The sequence below is a fragment of the Chiloscyllium plagiosum genome, unplaced genomic scaffold (assembly GCF_037043375.1).
Source record: "Chiloscyllium plagiosum isolate Xiang-an unplaced genomic scaffold, Cpla_swu_hap1 HiC_scaffold_10, whole genome shotgun sequence".
Classification (NCBI taxonomy): domain Eukaryota; kingdom Metazoa; phylum Chordata; class Chondrichthyes; order Orectolobiformes; family Hemiscylliidae; genus Chiloscyllium; species Chiloscyllium plagiosum.
In genome coordinates, this window is record NW_028270148.1 from 82806381 (window position 1) to 82824389 (window position 18009).

Below are 18009 nucleotides of genomic sequence, written 5' to 3' on the forward strand. Positions count from 1 at the left end.
AGACAAACAAGCCAGCATCAGTGGCTTGTTATGAATGGAGTAACCGCTTTCTGGTAACCATCACTTTGAACTGCCACTGTGAATAAATCTAACTGAAGTACCCAAATATCAAAGAAGATCAGTTAACATCTGAAGAACTGGGATCTGGCTCTAGTGCACTCTCTGCCACAAGTTCTAAAACACAAGAAGTCTGAAGCATTTTGAGTTGCTCAGTTGAATCTGTAATTGGGAGCGATTCGGAAATTGAAGTAGCTGGGAACTAAAAGCTGCCTCTGGCAAATGCTGCTAATAAGATGAGCAGGGTCCCACTAGCTGACGTGTAAAAGAGATTTACAACTGATCGTCAGGATCAGATTATTTCCTGAACAGAGAGTGCTTCATTTTCACGTTGTCATTTTCGTCACCCTGTTGTAATTGTGAGCTCAGGAACGATTTATCCCAAATTGGCCTTCTTGAGTTTGGCAAGGGCAATTTTGAAGGGAGGAAGATTGCTTAGTCCATCCCATCCACATCTCCACCCAACCTTAAGAGATTCAGCTACTACTTACTTTGGAAGTCGTTTGGTGTGAGCCATTCTGATCCTGTTGACAGAGACCTGCAGCTGCAATTATTTTCCCCTTCAACAAATGTTTTGGAAATTTCTATTGAAATAACATCACCAGATCTAAAACTACCAAGAATCAGAGGCTCCGTTACTGAAAGTGAAGGATCCAGCATAAGTAAATGCATTTATTAAGCATGCATTTGCAAATTGAATTAATACTTTTTATCATTTTTGCAACACACCAAATTAATGGGAACAAAGGTAAGTTGATTATGAAATGTTGGATTTGCTAATTCTATTGTACAAAATATTTCAATGGACGATGACTTAAGAAAGATCAGTATTCTATTTATAGCGTGACTTAAAGGAGTTAGGAAGCATTATAACGGTATAAGAATTTTCTCTTCTTTTGTCTAAAGTCTCCAGGAGCTACAATATGCAATTTCCTTCCCAATACTCTTTTAGCCCTTATTTCACTTGCTGAAAGAGAGGTATATACATTCTTTGGACCATGAACAACTACTTCACCTGAAGAAAACTAGACCAGGACAACAGAAACTTGCATTCAAATGAGATAAATTCTAAACTAATCTGTGGAAACAATGGGCTATGATTTCATGGAAAATGAGCAATGCACACCATTATTAATATGTGAATTCTCCACAAGTTAGTGAGGAGGAGAAATCCAGTGAAATGTAATTCACCACAAGATGCTGGAAGATTTACTTTGTTCCATGACTGGCTTTGCAAATGCATTATCCTGTGATTAGCCCCAACATGAATTGCATGAACAAGGGGGCATAGGTTTAGGGTAGAGGGGAAAGATTTTAAAGGGACCTAAGGGGCAACTTTTCACACAAAGGGTGATGAATGTATGGAATCAGCTGCCAGAGGAAGTGGCGGAGACTGGTACAATTATAACATTTAAAAGGCATCTGGATGGGTATATAAATAGGAAGAGTTTAGATGAATGTGGGCCAAATGCTGCTAAATGGAACTACATTTATCTAGGATATCTGGTCAGCATGGACAAGTTGGGCTGAAGGGTCTGTTTCCATACTGTACATCTCTATCTCTATCTATCTAAATTGCTGCAGTATTGCACTAACTTACCTTAGAAAATGAATTTAATAATTAACAGCATGTGCATGTTTTCATGTGATAATTGTTGCTGATTGCCCACTAATCTCTGCTTGGCAGAAAGTGAATAATTAAAGGTGTGGAGTCTCAGTGCTTTAGTTGCCTTTGTCTTGTTATTATCAGCTCAAACTTACAGCAATTTACACAGTAAAATCAATTTGATCTGAATGGTGCAGTAAAAACATCTTCTGGTGCACAGTATGAGGCAGTCTGCTCCAGTAAATATTTCAAAGAACAATGTTGCCTGGGGAGGTGGTAGAATCCATATTAATTTATCCAAATGCAAGTTAGGTAGTTGCCTTCAGAAATTACCATGGGTATGGGAGATATTGGGAGAAACAGGTAATTGGACCTACAATTTCTAGAACTTACCTATTATCACCATCAGGATTTTCCTCATCTCAAAGCTGAGTCTGTTATAAACTAATTGATATATATTTATGCTAGAATTATTTATTGTTGTACTGTCTACCTAATTGAATGACAGAAAGCGAAAATAGATGAAGATAGTTGGCATTTTTTTTTAGCAATTCCTACGGTCTTAATTCTTCCTTTGAGTTTAAATCCTTTGCCTGGACAGCCTTCCCACAGCAGCACAGCTAAGATGAGAAGTTCTAGATGTGAAGTGGACAATGGTACTCACAGGTGCTCCAACATGCTGCTTCATTTCGCTGTTTTGTATCTGGAATTCTTACTGCTGCCAGTTGTGAGTGATGTTTATAGTCCATTAAGTAATTGCAAGGATGTTTCTTTTTCTATTTTTTAACTAATTCATAGGATGCACGTGTCATTTTCTTGACCAGTATTTATTGCCCATATTTAATTGCCCTTGAAAACATTGTATTGCATTGCCTTCTTTAGCCAATGCAGTACATGCAAGGTACATACACTTTACAGGGCTGTTAGGAAGGAAGTTCCAAGATTTTGACCCAGTGACAGTGAAGGAACTCAATATATTTCCAAGTCAGGAAGATATGTGGCTTGAAGGGGAACTTGGAGATGATGGTGGTGTTCCTTTGCATCTGCTGCACTTGACATTCTAAATGGTAGAGATTGCAGCTTTGGTGTGCTGCTACAGTGCATCTTGTAAATGGAGGACACTGTGCATTGTTGAAGGTGCTGGATGGAGTGCTAATTAAGGCTTTACTTTGTCCTGGACGTGTTGAGCTTGTTGACTGTTGTTGGAACTGCACCTGTCCAGGCATATGGAGAACATTTCATCACACTCCTGATTTATGCATTGCAGTTGGAGGACAGATATTGGGGAGTCAGGAGATGAGTTATTCACCACAGAATTCATACCTTCTTGCCTGATTTTGGAGCCAAATTATTTATATGGCTGATGCAGTTACGTTTCTGGTCAATGGTCATGCATTGGATGTTAAGAGTGAAAGATTCAGCAATGATAATGCAGTTAATTATTAAGGATAGATTGATAGATTCTCTTTTGCCCAAATGGTCATTGTCTGGCAGTTCAGCGGTCTGTATAATAACTGCCACTGATTAGTCCAAGCCTGTTGTCCATGTCTTGTTCCTTAATGGAAACAGATTGATTCAATATCTGAGGAGCAACAAATGATGCTTAAAATTGTACAGTCATATATGAACAGCACCCTTACTATGGAAGCCAGGTCATTGGTAAAGATGTTTGGGCTAGAGCATTACCGTGAGGAGCTCCTACAGTGATGTCCCAGTAAGACGAATGACCTCCAACAATCAGAGTCATCTTCTTTGCTTTAGCAGATGGGGAGCATTCCTCTTGATTCTCATTGACTCCAGTTTTGCTAAGGTTCTTTGATGCCACACTCTGTCAAATGCTACCTTGATGTCAAGGCAGTCACTCTGACCTCACATATTGAGTTCAGCTTCTTTATCCCTGTTTGGAACAAGTCAAAAATTAGATGAGGAGTTAGCTTGGTAGAACCCGAACTGAGTGCCAGTGGATAAGTAATTGTTGGTTAAGTATCTTGACACAGTATTTTGTCAAATGTTGCCTTAATTTCAAAGGAATTCACTGTCACAAACCTCTGGAATTCAAAACAAAACAGTAAGTGCCTCAACATATTACACAGGAACTGGGGAAAATAAAAGAATGCTATTAAGCAGAATAGGACTGAAAATGTGTTACTAGAAAAGCGCAGCAGGTCAGGCAGCATCCAAGGAGCAGGAGAATCGACGTTGTGGGCATGAGCCCTTCTTCAGCCCTTCCTGAAGGGCTGTGCCCCAATGTGGTGATCTTTAAGATGAGAAGGATACTTAATTTGCAGATTTCCTCAAAATCTGCCACCTTCTTGGCTCTGTTTATTTGGCTCCTGTCTTTGTCAGTCATAACAAATATCTTTATTTCTTTTAACAGTTGGGAACCCCATTTCCGTTAAATAAGCAATTAAGAAAATCAAAATGATTTTATTTGACTTGACTTGCATTTATTAGTGTCACAGGTATTGAGACACAGTGAAAAGTATTGGTTTGCATGCTATCCAGGTAAATCATTGAAGTTTTCTTGAGGGAAAGAAAGACAAATTTTATTATCTACCAATACAGAAACAATAAGAAAATCATAAGATCAAACACAGAGATAATAAATTAAAAAGGGAGTTCTTTGTACAGACTGAAAGAATAAAGCTTATACAGTTTGAAAGTACCGAGAGCCTTTAAGGTCTTAGATTTTTAACTGTGATCACTTTTTAATTGTTGACTGGTAAATTCAGGTCCTTCCAGAATTTGTACACATTTTTCTCAGTGTACGTATCTGAGCTGTCAATGAATGGTCTTCTTTCCAATTTGCTTTGTCATCAGGCACTGTTTTTGAGAGCCTGAGATAATTTATTACAGTGAATAGAGAGAAACCACTTCCTATGGGGGGGAGGAGTACAGAACAAGAGGTCGTAAACCAAATGTTAGAGCTACACTGTTCAGAGTTGATAGCAGCAAACTTTATTCACACAAAGGTGCATGTATTTTGAGAATATTTTTCCCCAAAAAGTTGATGCGTCCAGATCAATTGAGACTTTCAAGATTGTGGCTGAAATATCTTTTATTAGGAAAGGATTTGAGGAATTTGTCACCAAGTAGATATACAGACTATAGATACACATCGGCCATAAACAGCAAAACACCCTGGAGCGATTGAATGGCTTTCACCAGTACCTATATTCCACATGAAGTACAGATAGCATGAGATTGCCTGCAATGGTGGAGTCACAAACTGCATCTAAATAAAGAAAAACATTCCAAAGTTAATATTTTATTGTTACAAGCACTTCCAATTTATGTTGACGTAAAATTTGCACTATAACTGGTCCCTGATATTTTGTTGGAGCTACTTCTTGTTTGGCGACTGTAAATAATTCTGTGCTACTTATTTTTGTTTCAGTTAAACATGATTTATTCTGTCAAACCTGTGAATGTTGCTCACTTTACTTCATTATGGAGTAAAACAATGGCTTTCTGTTGGACTTGGTAAATGATATTAATTTATCTTGACTAATTGCTTGCAGAACACAGTTGATGTGATGCTTGTTGACAAAATAGAGGCTTATTGCATTAGTTTCTCTAATGGTTTTAGCGAGACTTGATTATGCATAAATAATCATGGTTCAGAAGGCAGGACAGCTGCTGTCTCCATAGAGCTGGATAGATTCTTGTTTATAGCTAAACCTCTGATAATTTGTTGCACATAATTGATAATTTTGACAAAAAGAAAACTCTGATTATCCTCTCTTCCAACATAAGATAATAGAATGAACAAAGTGTTTTTATAAAAAAATATTTTTATATAAAATAACTGAAACCTGCGGTAAGATTTTGAAATGTCCAGAATCTACAAGATAGAAATTGACACACTTTCTGTTACTTGCTGTTCTAATTTGTTCAAAATGTTCTAACTAAATTATTAGCCTGTGACATCTAGACTTTTATTCATCCATCATTCGCCAACCCTGGGAATCAGACAATTTCTCTCATTCCAATGTAATTATGGTTGAACTTCATGGCTCTGATGGGAGTAGGAACAAAAGTATAAACTCAAACTACTTACTGGTTTACCACTTTCCCAATAATAACCTGTCCAGAGGCTATTAGTGAGTGGGTAAGATAGGGCCACCCAGCAGCAGGCAGTATATAGCCAATCGATTTTGCTAAAGCCCTATTAAGGCCTAAGATTGGATTTTCCAGTGAGCCTCCAGGTTCCCCAGAGGAGTCAGGGAACAATGTAGCTGCTGAATGGAGCCTCCTTTAAGGCATTTGGATGGTAGCTGGGGTGAAGGAGTGGGATGTTAGGGGGAACAATGCTACAGGAGGGTTTTGAGAACCTTCCTCTCTAGAATATCTGTCTAATTAATCATGGCTTTAATTTAAAATTTAAAAAGTTGAAAAATGCACCTTCAAATTGAGTTTTTACTCACTTCTCTCCAATGCATTCCATTGCTTTTTCTGAGCTGGAGACGTTTAATTGCTCCTCATTTTGTAAACCACTTTCTTGCTCAATGTTTGAAGAAAACTAAGATACACACACTGTAAGTTTCTGATCTCACTTTGAATCTGCCTGCATAGCAAATCCTAACCTAAACTCTGAAATGTGACACATTTTGGGATGTTGTGAGGTTGTAAAACCAATCTATATTCATGGCAGAAGTCAGTGGTCTTTGCCAAGGTGAGTTTGAGGCAGGAGAGAGAAGCATTTAATCATGGATTGGAACTCTATCGTCTTCCTGCCTCTGGTCGAATTAAGTCTAGGAAAGGAAGGTTTAAGGACTGCTTTCCCATTCTGATGTCAAATGATGCCCTTAAATGGACATTTAACAAGGATTACATCCAGCCACCAATCAATCAGCAGCAGGAAGTTGCAACACCGGAAAACTGAGAAACCAACCATCAAATTTGCCTTCAGGTTCTTGGGGAAAATCTCTTGTTCAAATACATTCAGTGCCTGATCAAGGAACCAGGCATCAGGAAACAAGGACCCTATTGAGAATCACATCCCTGCCCTTTTATTCGAGCTGCTTGACCTCGCCAGTGACCCACCAAACCCCATATGCCCTCACTCAACTCCAACCATTACACCAGGTGAATGCATTGGGGACAGTTACCTGTGCTGGTGCTACAATAGGATGGAAAGGCCTACCAGTGCCCACCTAAGTGGCTGACTGGACTGTTCTGGCAGTGACAACCAGACTATGTATAGAAGTCTCTAGAAGAAGACGTTCACTCATAACCTATGATTTACAGGCATTGAGTACTACAACTGAGCTATAGCTGACACATTACATAACCAGTGTAAAAGCTTTAGAAAGTAATGTTCAACTTCGCTGTCATAGTTATAGAGTCATAGAGATGTACAGCATGGAAACAGACCCTTCGGTCCAACCCAACCACACCGACCAGATATCCCAACCCAATCTAGTCCCACCTGCCAGCACCCGGCCCATATCCCTCCAAACCCTTCCTATTCATATACCCATCCAAATGCCTCTTAAGTGTTGCAATTGTACCAGCCTCCACCACATCCTCTGGCAGCTCATTCCATACATATACCACCCTCTGCATGAAAATGTTGCCCCTTAGGTCTCTTTTATATCTTTCCCCTCTCACCCTAAACCTATGCCCTCTAGTTCTGGACTCCCCCACCCCAAGGAAAAGACTTTGCCTATTTATCCTATCCATGCCCCTCATAACTGTGTAAACCTCTATAAGGTAACCCTTCAGCCTCCGACGCTCCAGGGAAAACAGTCCCAGCCTCTCCCTATAGCTCAGATCCTCCAACCCTGGCAACATCCTTGTAAATCTTTTCTGAACCCTTTCAAGTTTCACAACATCTTTCCGATAGAAAGGAGACCAGAATTGCACGCAATATTCCAACAGTGGCCTAACCAATGTCCTGTACAGCCGCAACATGACCTCCCAACACCTGTACTCAATACTCTGACCAATAAAGGAAAGCATAACAAATGCTTTTTTCACCACCCTATCTACCTGTGACTCCACTTTCAAGGAGCTATGAACCTGCACTCCAAGGTCTCTTTGTTCAGCAACACTCCCTAGGACCTTACCATTAAGTGTATAAGTCCTGCTAAGATTTGCTTTCCCAAAATGCAGTACCTCGCATTTATCTGAATTACACTCCATTTGCCACTTCTCAGCCCATTGGCCCAACTGGTCCAGATCCTGTTGTAGTCGTTGTCCACTACACCTCTAATTTTTGTGTCATCTTCAAACTTACTAACTGTGCCTCTTATGCTCGCATCCAAATCATTTATGTAAATGACAAAAAATAGAGGACCCAGCACCGATCCTTGTGGCACTCCACTGGTCATTGACCTCCAGTCTGAAAAACAACCCTCCAACACTACCCTCTCTCTTCTATCTTTGAGCCAGTTCTGTATCCAAACGGCTAGTTCTCCCTGTATTCCATGAGATCTAACCTTGCTAATAAGTCTCCCATGGGGAACCTTGTCGAACGCCTTACTGAAGTCCATATAGATCACATCTCCAGCTCTGCCCTCATCAATCTTCGTTGTTACTTCTTCAAAAAACTCAATCAAGTTTGTGAGACATGATTTCCCACGCACAAAGCCATGTTGACTATCCCTAATCAGTGCTTGCCTTTCCAAATACATGTACATCCTGTCCCTCAGGATTCCCTCCAACAACTTGCCCACCACTGAGGTCAGGCTCACCGGTCTATAGTTCCCTGGCTTGTCTATACCGCCCTTCTTAAACAGTGGCACTATGTTAGCCAACCTCCAGTCTTCCGGCACCTCACCTGTGACTATCAATGATACAAATATCTCAGCAAGAGGCCCAGCAATCACTTCTCTAGCTTCCCACAGAGTTCTAGGGTACACCTGATCAGGTCCTGGGGATTTACCCACTTTTAACCAGTTCAAGACATCCAACACTTCCTCCTGTGTAATCTGGACATTTTGCAAGATGTCACCATCTATTTCCCTACAGTCTACATCTTCCATATCCTTTTCCACAGTAAATACTGATGCAAAATATTAATTTAGTATCTCCCCCATTTTCTGTGGCTCCATACAAAGGCCACCTTGCTGATCTTTGAGGGGCCCTATTCTCTCCCTAGTTACCTTTTGTCCTTAATATATTTGTAAAAACCCTTTAGATTCTCCTTAATTCTATTTGCCAAAGCTATCTCATGTCCCCGTTTTGCCCTCCTGATTTCCCTCTTAAGTATACTCCTACTTTCTTTATACTCTTCTAAGGATTCACTCAATCTATCCTGTTTATACGTGACATATGCTTCCTTCTTTTCTTAACCAAACCCTCAATTTCTTTAGTCATCCAGCATTCTCTATACCTACCAGCCTTCCCTTTCACCCTGACAGGAATATACTTTCTCTGGATTCTTGTTATTGCATTTCTAAAGGCTTCCCATTTTCCAGCCATCCTTTTACCTGCAAACATCTGCCTCCAATCAGCTTTCGAAAGTTCTTGCCTAATCCCGTCAAAATTGGCCTTTCTCCAATTTAGAACTTCAACTTTTAGATCTGGTCTATCCTTTTCCATCACGATTTTAAAACGAATAGAATTATGGTCGCTGACCCACAGTGCTGCCCCACTGACACCTCAGTCACCTGCCCTGCTTTATTTCCCAAGAATAGATCAAGTTTTGCAGCTTCTCTGGTAGGTACATCCACATACTGAATCAGAAAATTGTCTTGTACACAATTAAGAAATTCCTCTCCATCTAAACCTTTAACACTATGGCAGTCCCAGTCGATGTTTGGAAGTTAAAATCCCTTACCATAACTACCCTATTATTCTTACAGATAGCTGAGATCTCCTTACAAGTTTGTTTCTCAATTTCCCTCTGACTATTGGGGGATCTATAATACAATCCCAGTAAAGTGATCATCCCTTTCTTATTTCTCAGTTCCACCCAAATAACTTCCCTGCATGTATTTTTGGGAATATCCTCCTTCAGCACAGCTGAAATGCTATCCCTTATGAAAAATGCCACTCCCCCTCCTCGCTTGCCTCCCTTTCTATCCTTCCTGTAGCATTTGTATCCTGGAACATTAAGCTGCCAGTCCTGCCCATCCCTGAGCCATGTTTCTGTAATTGCTATGATATCCCAGTCCCATGTCTCTAACCATGCCCTGAGTTCATCTGCCTTCCCTGTTAAGCCCCTTGCATTGAAATAAATGCAGTTTAATTTATTGGTCCTACCCTGTCCCTGCCTGCCCTGACTGTTTGACTCGCTTCTGTTCTCAGCTGTACCCGTCTCAGATCGATCTCCTTCCTCACTATCTCCCTGGGTCCCAGTACCTCCCCCTCCCACTTTACTAGTTTAAATCCTCCCAAGCAGTTCGAGCAAATTTCCCTGCCAGTATATTAGTCCCCATCCAATTTAGGTGCAATCCGTCCTTATTATACAGGTCACTTCTACCCCAAAAGAGATTCCAATGATCCAAAAATGTGAATCTTCTCCCATACACCAGCTCCTCAGCCATGCATTCATTTGCTCTATCCTCCTGTTCCTGTCCTCACTAGCTCGTAGCACTGGGAGTAATCCAGATATTACTACCCTTCACATCCTCCTTTTTAAATTTCTGCCTAACTCTCTGTAATCTCCCTTCAGAGTCTCAACCTTTTCCCTTCCAATGTCGTTGGTTCCAATGTGGACAATAACCTCCTGCTGGCCCCTCTCCCCCGTGAGAACATTCTGCACCCTCTCTGAGACATCCTTGATCCTGGCACCAGAGAAACAACACACCATTCTTCTTTTTCTCTGCTGGCCACAGAAATGTCTGTCTGTACCTCTGACTATAGAATCCCCTTACACAATTGATCTCTTGGAAGCCGACGTACCCCTCGTTACATTAGAGCTAGTCTCAATACCAGAAACTTGGCTGTTCGTGCTACGTTCCCCTGAAAATCCATCACCCCCCACATTTTCGAAAACAACATACCTGTTTGAAATGGGTACATCCACAAAAGACTCCTGCCCTAGGTGCCGACCTCTCTCACCCTTCCTGGAGTTAACCCATCTATGTGACTGTATCTGAGCCTTTCCCCCCTTCCTATAACTGCCATCCATCACATACTGTTGCTGTTGCAAATTCCTCATCGCTTCTATCTGTCTCTCCAACCGATCCACTCGATCTGATAAGATTCGCATCCAACAGCATTTATGGCAGATATAATCCGCAGCAACCCTTAAACTCTCTTTAAACTCCCACATCTGACAAGAAGTACATATCACTGCAAAGGCCATTTTTGCTCCTTCACAATCTTCAGACCCAGAAAATAACACCGTCTTATTCCTCTACAAACACTGCCCCAGGTTAAATTAATAGCTATGGCGTATATCTTAAGTTTATAGTTGTGACCTGATAGAGCCTATCAACCAACGTTTGCAGAAGCCATTCGACGTTCACACTGTTTTTGCTTTCATTTTGCTCCAAAGTTGACATGCTCATTGCAAAGTAACATGTTGGAAACTGAGGTAAAAACTAGGACTGGAGTTGCTGGAAACCAGAGTCTAGATTAGAGTGGTGCTGGAAAAGCACAGCAGGTCAGGCAGCATCCAAGGAGCAGGAAAATCGAGGTTTCATGCTAAAGCCCTTCATTAGGAATAGAGGCTCTATTCCTGATGAAGGGCTTTTGCCGAAATGACGATTTTCCTGCTCCTCGGATGCTGCCTGACCTGCTGTGCTTTTCCAGCACCACTCTAATCTAGACACAGATGTTGGAACTGAGCCTTTTTTTTAACTCAGCCTTAGTTGAAAATAAATTCATTTATATCACACAGAAATTTATTGAGTTTGTATTCCTGGTCTCTGTTGCATTGGTAGGTGGCGTCAGCTGGTTGTTACTGGGGATTCCTGAAGCTATCTTCAGGACCTTGAGCTGGAAATGTGTTGCTGGAAAAGCGCAGCAGGTCAGGCAGCATCCAGGGAACAGGAGAATCGATGTTCCCTGGATGCTGCCTGACCTGCTGCGCTTTTCCAGCAACACATTTCCAGCTCTGATCTCCAGCATCTGCAGACCTCACTTTCTCCTTCAGGACCTTGAGCTCAAGCATGATAAGTGGTCAAAATTTCCTTTTCTGTTGAATGATCACTTTCCAACAATGTTGAAAAGATTGTTAAAGAAAGTCAGGTGAGGGCAGAATCAGGTTGAGTTGTATTGTCCGCCCTCATAATGGAAAAAGAAGCAGCCAACTCAGAGTTGCATGAGAAAAATGATCACTTAGTACCTTAGATGTAGTAGACACCAGAGAAGCCTACCAGACAGGAATTTGAAGCAAATCATTTTAAAAAACAATAGACATGTGAATCAAAAGATGATATAGTATTTTTTCATAATTATTTAAAGAGTCAACACTACTTGAGGGGAGGAAGAAAAAATGTAACAGGACCCTTTATAAGACTCAGCCAATTTTCTTGCAACTCTTTGACCTTCAACCTTCTTGCTGATCTGGGATGGATCAGCAATTGTCCAAATGCAAGTCTTTGTCCTTTTTTTCCATACGTTATGATTCAGCTGAAGCATTTCTACTTGCTCTTATTTCTCTTGATGACTATGGTGATTATCCCAATTATCATTGCTTTGTGATCTATTGTTTAAGACAAAGGTGTGGTGACTTTATTATGGCTAACCAGCATTGTATGCAATAGTCCTGATGGGGACCAGACCAGGTCTCTGAAGAAACTTATTGCTGTAAAAAGTGTTAGGATTTGAAAGGATTCAGTCTGAGTTGTGCTCACAATGGCATATAGTAATATTATGCAGACTTGGGCAGGAGAACAATTCTGGATCTCCAAAGAAATGGACATATCAAGTCTAAAGATGTGCAGATTAGGTGGATTGGCCATGCTAAGTGCCCATAGTATCCAGGAATATGCAGGTTAAGTGGATTAGCCGTGGGAAATATGGAGTGACAGGAATAGGATGGGCGATGGTTCTGGTTGGGATGCTCCTCAGAGGGTCTGGGTGGACTTGGTGGGCCAAACGGCCTGCTTCTACACTGTAGGGAGTCTATGATTCTATGAGTGTGGCATTGGAAAAGCACAGCAGGTCAGGCAGCATCCGAGGAGCAGGAGCGTCGACGGTTCGGGCATAATCCCTTCATCAGGAATGGTTTTCCTGATGAGGTGCTTATTCCCGAAACGTCGACTTTCCTGATCCTTGTATACTGCCTGATGGGCTGTTATTTTCCAGCGCCACACTTTTTGACTCTGATCTCCAGCATCTGCAGTCCTCACTTTCTCCTATGATTCTATCAAATAAGACTCCCTCAGTTTTAACAACAATATCTATAATAGCAATGTAACGTGAACATGATGGCTATTGGTCAATAAATTACATCTTGTTTAAGGCAAGATCCCCTTATTGCAACTGACCATGTGTTTTTTTCTCTACCACACCAGAACAGGCAACCCTTCAGATTCAAACCTTAAAGAAGGATGGTGGCAGAAAATCTACGTGATATAGTTTCCATCAAGTGGCATGGTGGCTCAGTGGTTAGCATTACTGCCTCACAGCATCAGGGACTTGGGTTCAATTCCTATCTCGGGTGACTGTCTGTGTGGAGTTTGCACATTCTCCTTGTGTCTGCGTGAGTTTCCTCCCAAAATCCAAAAGAAGTGCCGGTTAGGTAAAGTGGTCATGCTAAATTGCCCATAGTGTTCAGTGCATTAATCAGGGGTAAATATAGGGGAGGGGATATGTCTGGGTGGGTTACTCTTCAAAGAGTCGGTGTAGACTTGTTAGGCCCGTTTCCATACTGTATGGAAGCTAATCTAATGTCAGAGACGATGAGCCATCATATAGTGAGAAACGATACAGATTTATTTTGACTGCCCATGTAATTTGATGAACAGTGGCACGGATTCGAGTGAGCTTTAAAGTAATCTCCAGACATAGCTTTAAGAAGGCTAGTTGTCCAGACAGTCTGCAGTTGGGAAAGCTGCATATTCAAAAACAACTGCAGAAGAGTAACTGATGGTAAGATTCAACAAGCCAAAATCCAAAAACAATGGAAAAATGCATTTCAGACTTGGTATGAGACAGTGTGAGTGAGATCATATACGGAAATAGTCATACTTGTCACACTTCAAACAGATTGCATAGATGCTGAATAACAGTAGAGGCAGACCTGAGACAAGGTTCATTTGGTGAGCAAACAAACACCAGTGGCTGCATAAGTAAAGTTCAAATCCCTGGTGGACAAGAAGAAAAATATATAAAAATATAGGCTGAGAAAACTATAAGAAAGTTCTTACAGCGCAAAGTGAGCACTGCCACCATTGCATGTGACTACCATGAGGCATGGCTACAGTAAGGGAAATTAAGAGTCACAGAAGTAAATTAAAAATAAGGTTGCAGCAGCAAGAACATCACAAAGTCCCAATTAAAATAATTATGGGGCACTTTAGAAGCTGAGGCAGGCAAAAGCTAATGGAAAAGAATGTAAGAAGATTACTGAGGCTACAGAGGAAAGTTAGAGATCAGCTATTTATACCTTAGCCAAAGCAGGACAAACTTGTTAAGAACATAGACAGTGAGACTCATCCAGGGTAAAAAACAATTAGAAATCAACAGCATCATCCACTGCACTGCAGACAACACAAATCAACTAGTGAAATACATTAAAGAGAATAAGATTCATCCTTTTGAACTATAAAAAGCATAATTCATTTGGTAAATCCTGGAAATTTTAGAGTTGGGACAAATAGAATATAGATTGCACACCTCAGAAAAGGTAGTTCTTAAGATACAGAATTGTTTCCAAACTAGATACTAAATCAGAATCTGAACGAGCAAACGCACTCAGGTTAGATGGGCTTCAGATTGGTTTCACAGGGCAGTGCAACATCGAGGGCCAAAGGGCCTGTACTGCACTGTAATGTTCTATGTTCACTTTTAGAGTTTAGAATCCCTACAGTGTGAAAAATGGCCATTTGACCCAATAAGTCCACACCAACCCTCTAAAGAGTAACCCATCCAGACCCATTCCCCCATATTTCCCCCTTACTAATGCATCTAGCCTATACATCCCTGAACACTATGGGCAATTTAACATGGCCAATTCACCTAACCTGCACATCTTTGGATAGTGGGAGGAAATCCATATAGACACAGGGAGAATGTGCAAACTCCACACAGACAGTTACCCAAGGTTGGAATTAAATCCAGGTCCCTGGTGCTGTGAAGCAGCAGTGCTAACTACTGAGCCACTATGCCACCCTGTATTCAAGTGGAACAAAGCTGATGATGTTGTCATTAAACTATACGTACAAGAAAAATAGGTACTTTTGAAGAAGTTTTTCAAACTTTGACAATTATTTTAACTGTAGGATGAATATATTTTCTGAAAGAGCAAGACTTAACAGAAGAGTTGAGCATTCAGTAAAATTTGTTAATAACCCTTACTGATAATGGAAAAATGTAACTTATGGAGCCTTGAAATCAGAGTTCATAAGAGACAAAATTAGCGACAAATTGTTGTTATTGTCAGATTTATTATAGAAGATCTGACTAACATCTTATACACTATCTCTCCACAAGTGTTTCTCCATTATTAATCCTTATATATTGATCTAATTACATAGAGGTCCAGAAGCATCATAGTTCAACCCTACAAGAGAAGAGCAACCTTATCACAGGAAATCAGATTACTTGATGCTGGACTTGCTATTTTCCACTGCTCTCACTGTGTTTTCGCTGTCTCAGTGCCACTTTTACCTCTACTGCTGGTCTCGCAGTTCCCCATTGACCCCCCCACTTTGTTCTCACCATCAACATGCTGCTTTTATTCCCAATGCCAATCTTGCTTTTCCTCTGCTGCCCAGCTGTATTCTTGCTACTTCTGCACTATATTATAAAGAATAAGGTTTACTCACGTGGATTGAAGATAAGCTGCATATGCCACCATGAAAAGTGGGAAGATAAACGTTCACAGATTCAGGATGCATTCAAAAAAAAATTGCCTAGCTCAAAGGTCCAGGATGCTTGCAAAAACAGAAAATGGCCTGGTTCAGTGGTCTAGGATTTCATAAAAAGGTTCCTGTTTCAACAGGGCACCCATCCTCTGTGAAAGAAATTCGGGTAATTGAATATCCTCCAGACTCTGCTATGAGCAATTGCCTGGTTCAGCAAGAAATATGTCCTCTGCAAAGGAAATTCACGAGATTAAAGTTCCCACAGATGAGGTAATAGAGCAGATGTCTTTTCAGCAGGAAAGCTTAAAGTAGACAGGAACTTTACAGTCTTCTTACTGTCATGAATTGAATCAAGATCAACAGTCTTCAAACCAAAGACTTAGCTATTTTCCAAAGTGCTCTTCAGTAAAGTAGCAAAACCATTGGATCACTTGTAATGCCAAACACGTGGATAGAGATTGAGTATTGGCAAATTTAATTATATCAATATATAAGGATTAATAATGGATAAACACTTGAGGAGAGATAGTGTATAAGATGTTAGACACTGAAGGGGTTAATGCTGAGGAGTGCATTAAGCACTGCACAACGTGATGATGTCATATGGACTTGGATAGGAGAACGGCTTTGGATCTCAAAGGACATCTCCTTCATAGGCATGTAACAATGTCTATTATACCAATTTTGCTTCTATCCGATTGCTGTTGGAGAATAAACTACATCTTAGAATCCTAGAATCTGAACAATTTGGAGAGAGGCCATTCAGCCCAGTGAGTCCGCACTGACCTGCCAAACAGCATCCGAGCCAAAGCCACACAAACTCAAACCCATCACCCTATCCCAGAATCCCACATTTACCTGGCTCATCCATCTAATCTGCACATTTTTGAGAAAACTGGAGCAACCGGTGGAAACCCAAAGAGAGACGGGAGAATGTGTAAACTCTAGACAGACAGTAATCCAAAGAGGTAAAAACAATGACTGCACTGATCCAGACAGTAATCCAAGGCTGGAATCAAACCTAGGTCTCTGGTGTTCTGAGGCAGCAGTGGCAAGCACTGAGCCACTGTGCCATCAATTTTGTTTAAGACAACAGCCTCTTCTCGTTAGACTACCAAGTGGTTTTCCTCTACCACTTAGATGAAACAGGAACTTTAGTTCTCAAATTAGAGGATGATGGCTGCAAATCTCCCTGACATTTTTCACAAAGGTGACAGTGGTGCAGTTGCAACATCGAACACTTGTTATTGACGTGTAAGTATCAGTACTCTATCCTTCTAAACGTATACCCCAAGATCCCGTTTTCTTTCTTCACTAATGAGGTACAAGTTATTTCTATATGTAGCAGTCAGCAAATAGATCTTTTGTCTGTAGCTCTTTTTTTTATTGATCTGTTTTTATAACTTATTAACCAGCAGGATCTAGTTTTGATGTCTCTGCCATTTAATATGCAGCTAGAGGTGGGTATGACCACAGTTTGCCTGTTAATTCATATTTACAGCAACTTAATTCTACTCATTAGAGCATAAGATAAATATTGTTGACCATTTGCTTTTCTGGCTTTTGTACTTTTGTGTTTGTTTAACAACAATGAAATCTTGTTTATTTCTTCTCTAAGTGAGTAATTGGGATTTCAAATTGTCTCTAATTAACAGCAAAAAGGTTTCTAGCCCTTAATTGGACCACAGTGAAATTTAGGGATCTTATTTAAGAACATAATACCATCCCACTGCTATGATTAATTTACTTGGCCTTCCACACTATTCTAATGGAACTCAAAGACGCTTGATTAACAGCCTAATTGTTCTGTTATAGAATTTATGTGGCCTCAAAATTGAGTTCAACAACTTTAATTCACAACTACCACCACTATCTTTGCAGACATTAGATAGTAGTAAACCTATTTCTATTTATACCTCCTCTGCATCCACCTTTAGCGATTTAGTTTAACCTATTGCCCCCTTCTTTTGCTTTGTACATCATCCCTCTTGTCATTTACTGACTGCTGCCTTCCACCCTGTCTTGTATCTTCCCTTAATTCTGGGTACTCAACCATTACCATTTTCATAGTGAACAGTTTGTTAGCACCCCATCATGGAGTGGGCAATCTTTCACAAGCTGAAGGATTCTATGGGTCTTCACAAACCTACTTTAGATTTTTGACTGATTTTTAAAAAGGTTGATCAAAGGACGACAGAGCAATGAAGTAAGGCAAGTAGGTAGTTCATATACTGAATAACACAGATCCTGGGTGTTGGAGGATTTGGTAGTATTCTTATTATAAGGTTTAGACACATCTTAAACACATCTCAGTAAGGTTTCCGCTTCACCCATTTGTTATTTTTTACTTATTCACTCATGGGACGTGGGTGTCACTGGCTGTCCAGTATTTACTGCCCGAACCAGGTTGTCCTT

At 40.6% G+C, this 18009-nt stretch overlaps 1 protein-coding gene across 2 annotated transcripts in view; it reads left to right on the forward strand.

The window, feature by feature from the left end:
* Positions 1–213: 213 nt before the first annotated feature.
* impg1a (interphotoreceptor matrix proteoglycan 1a) overlaps positions 214–18009 on the forward strand; it is a 141462-nt gene continuing 123666 nt past the window's right edge. The window contains exon 1 of one of the 2 annotated variants that reach the window (XM_043696237.2): positions 214–805. In XM_043696237.2, coding sequence (XP_043552172.2) covers positions 724–805 — 82 coding nt within the window. In that variant the 5' untranslated portion in view covers positions 214–723. The remainder of the gene's footprint in view (positions 806–18009) is intronic. The other variant, XM_043696238.2, reaches the window with a different exon arrangement.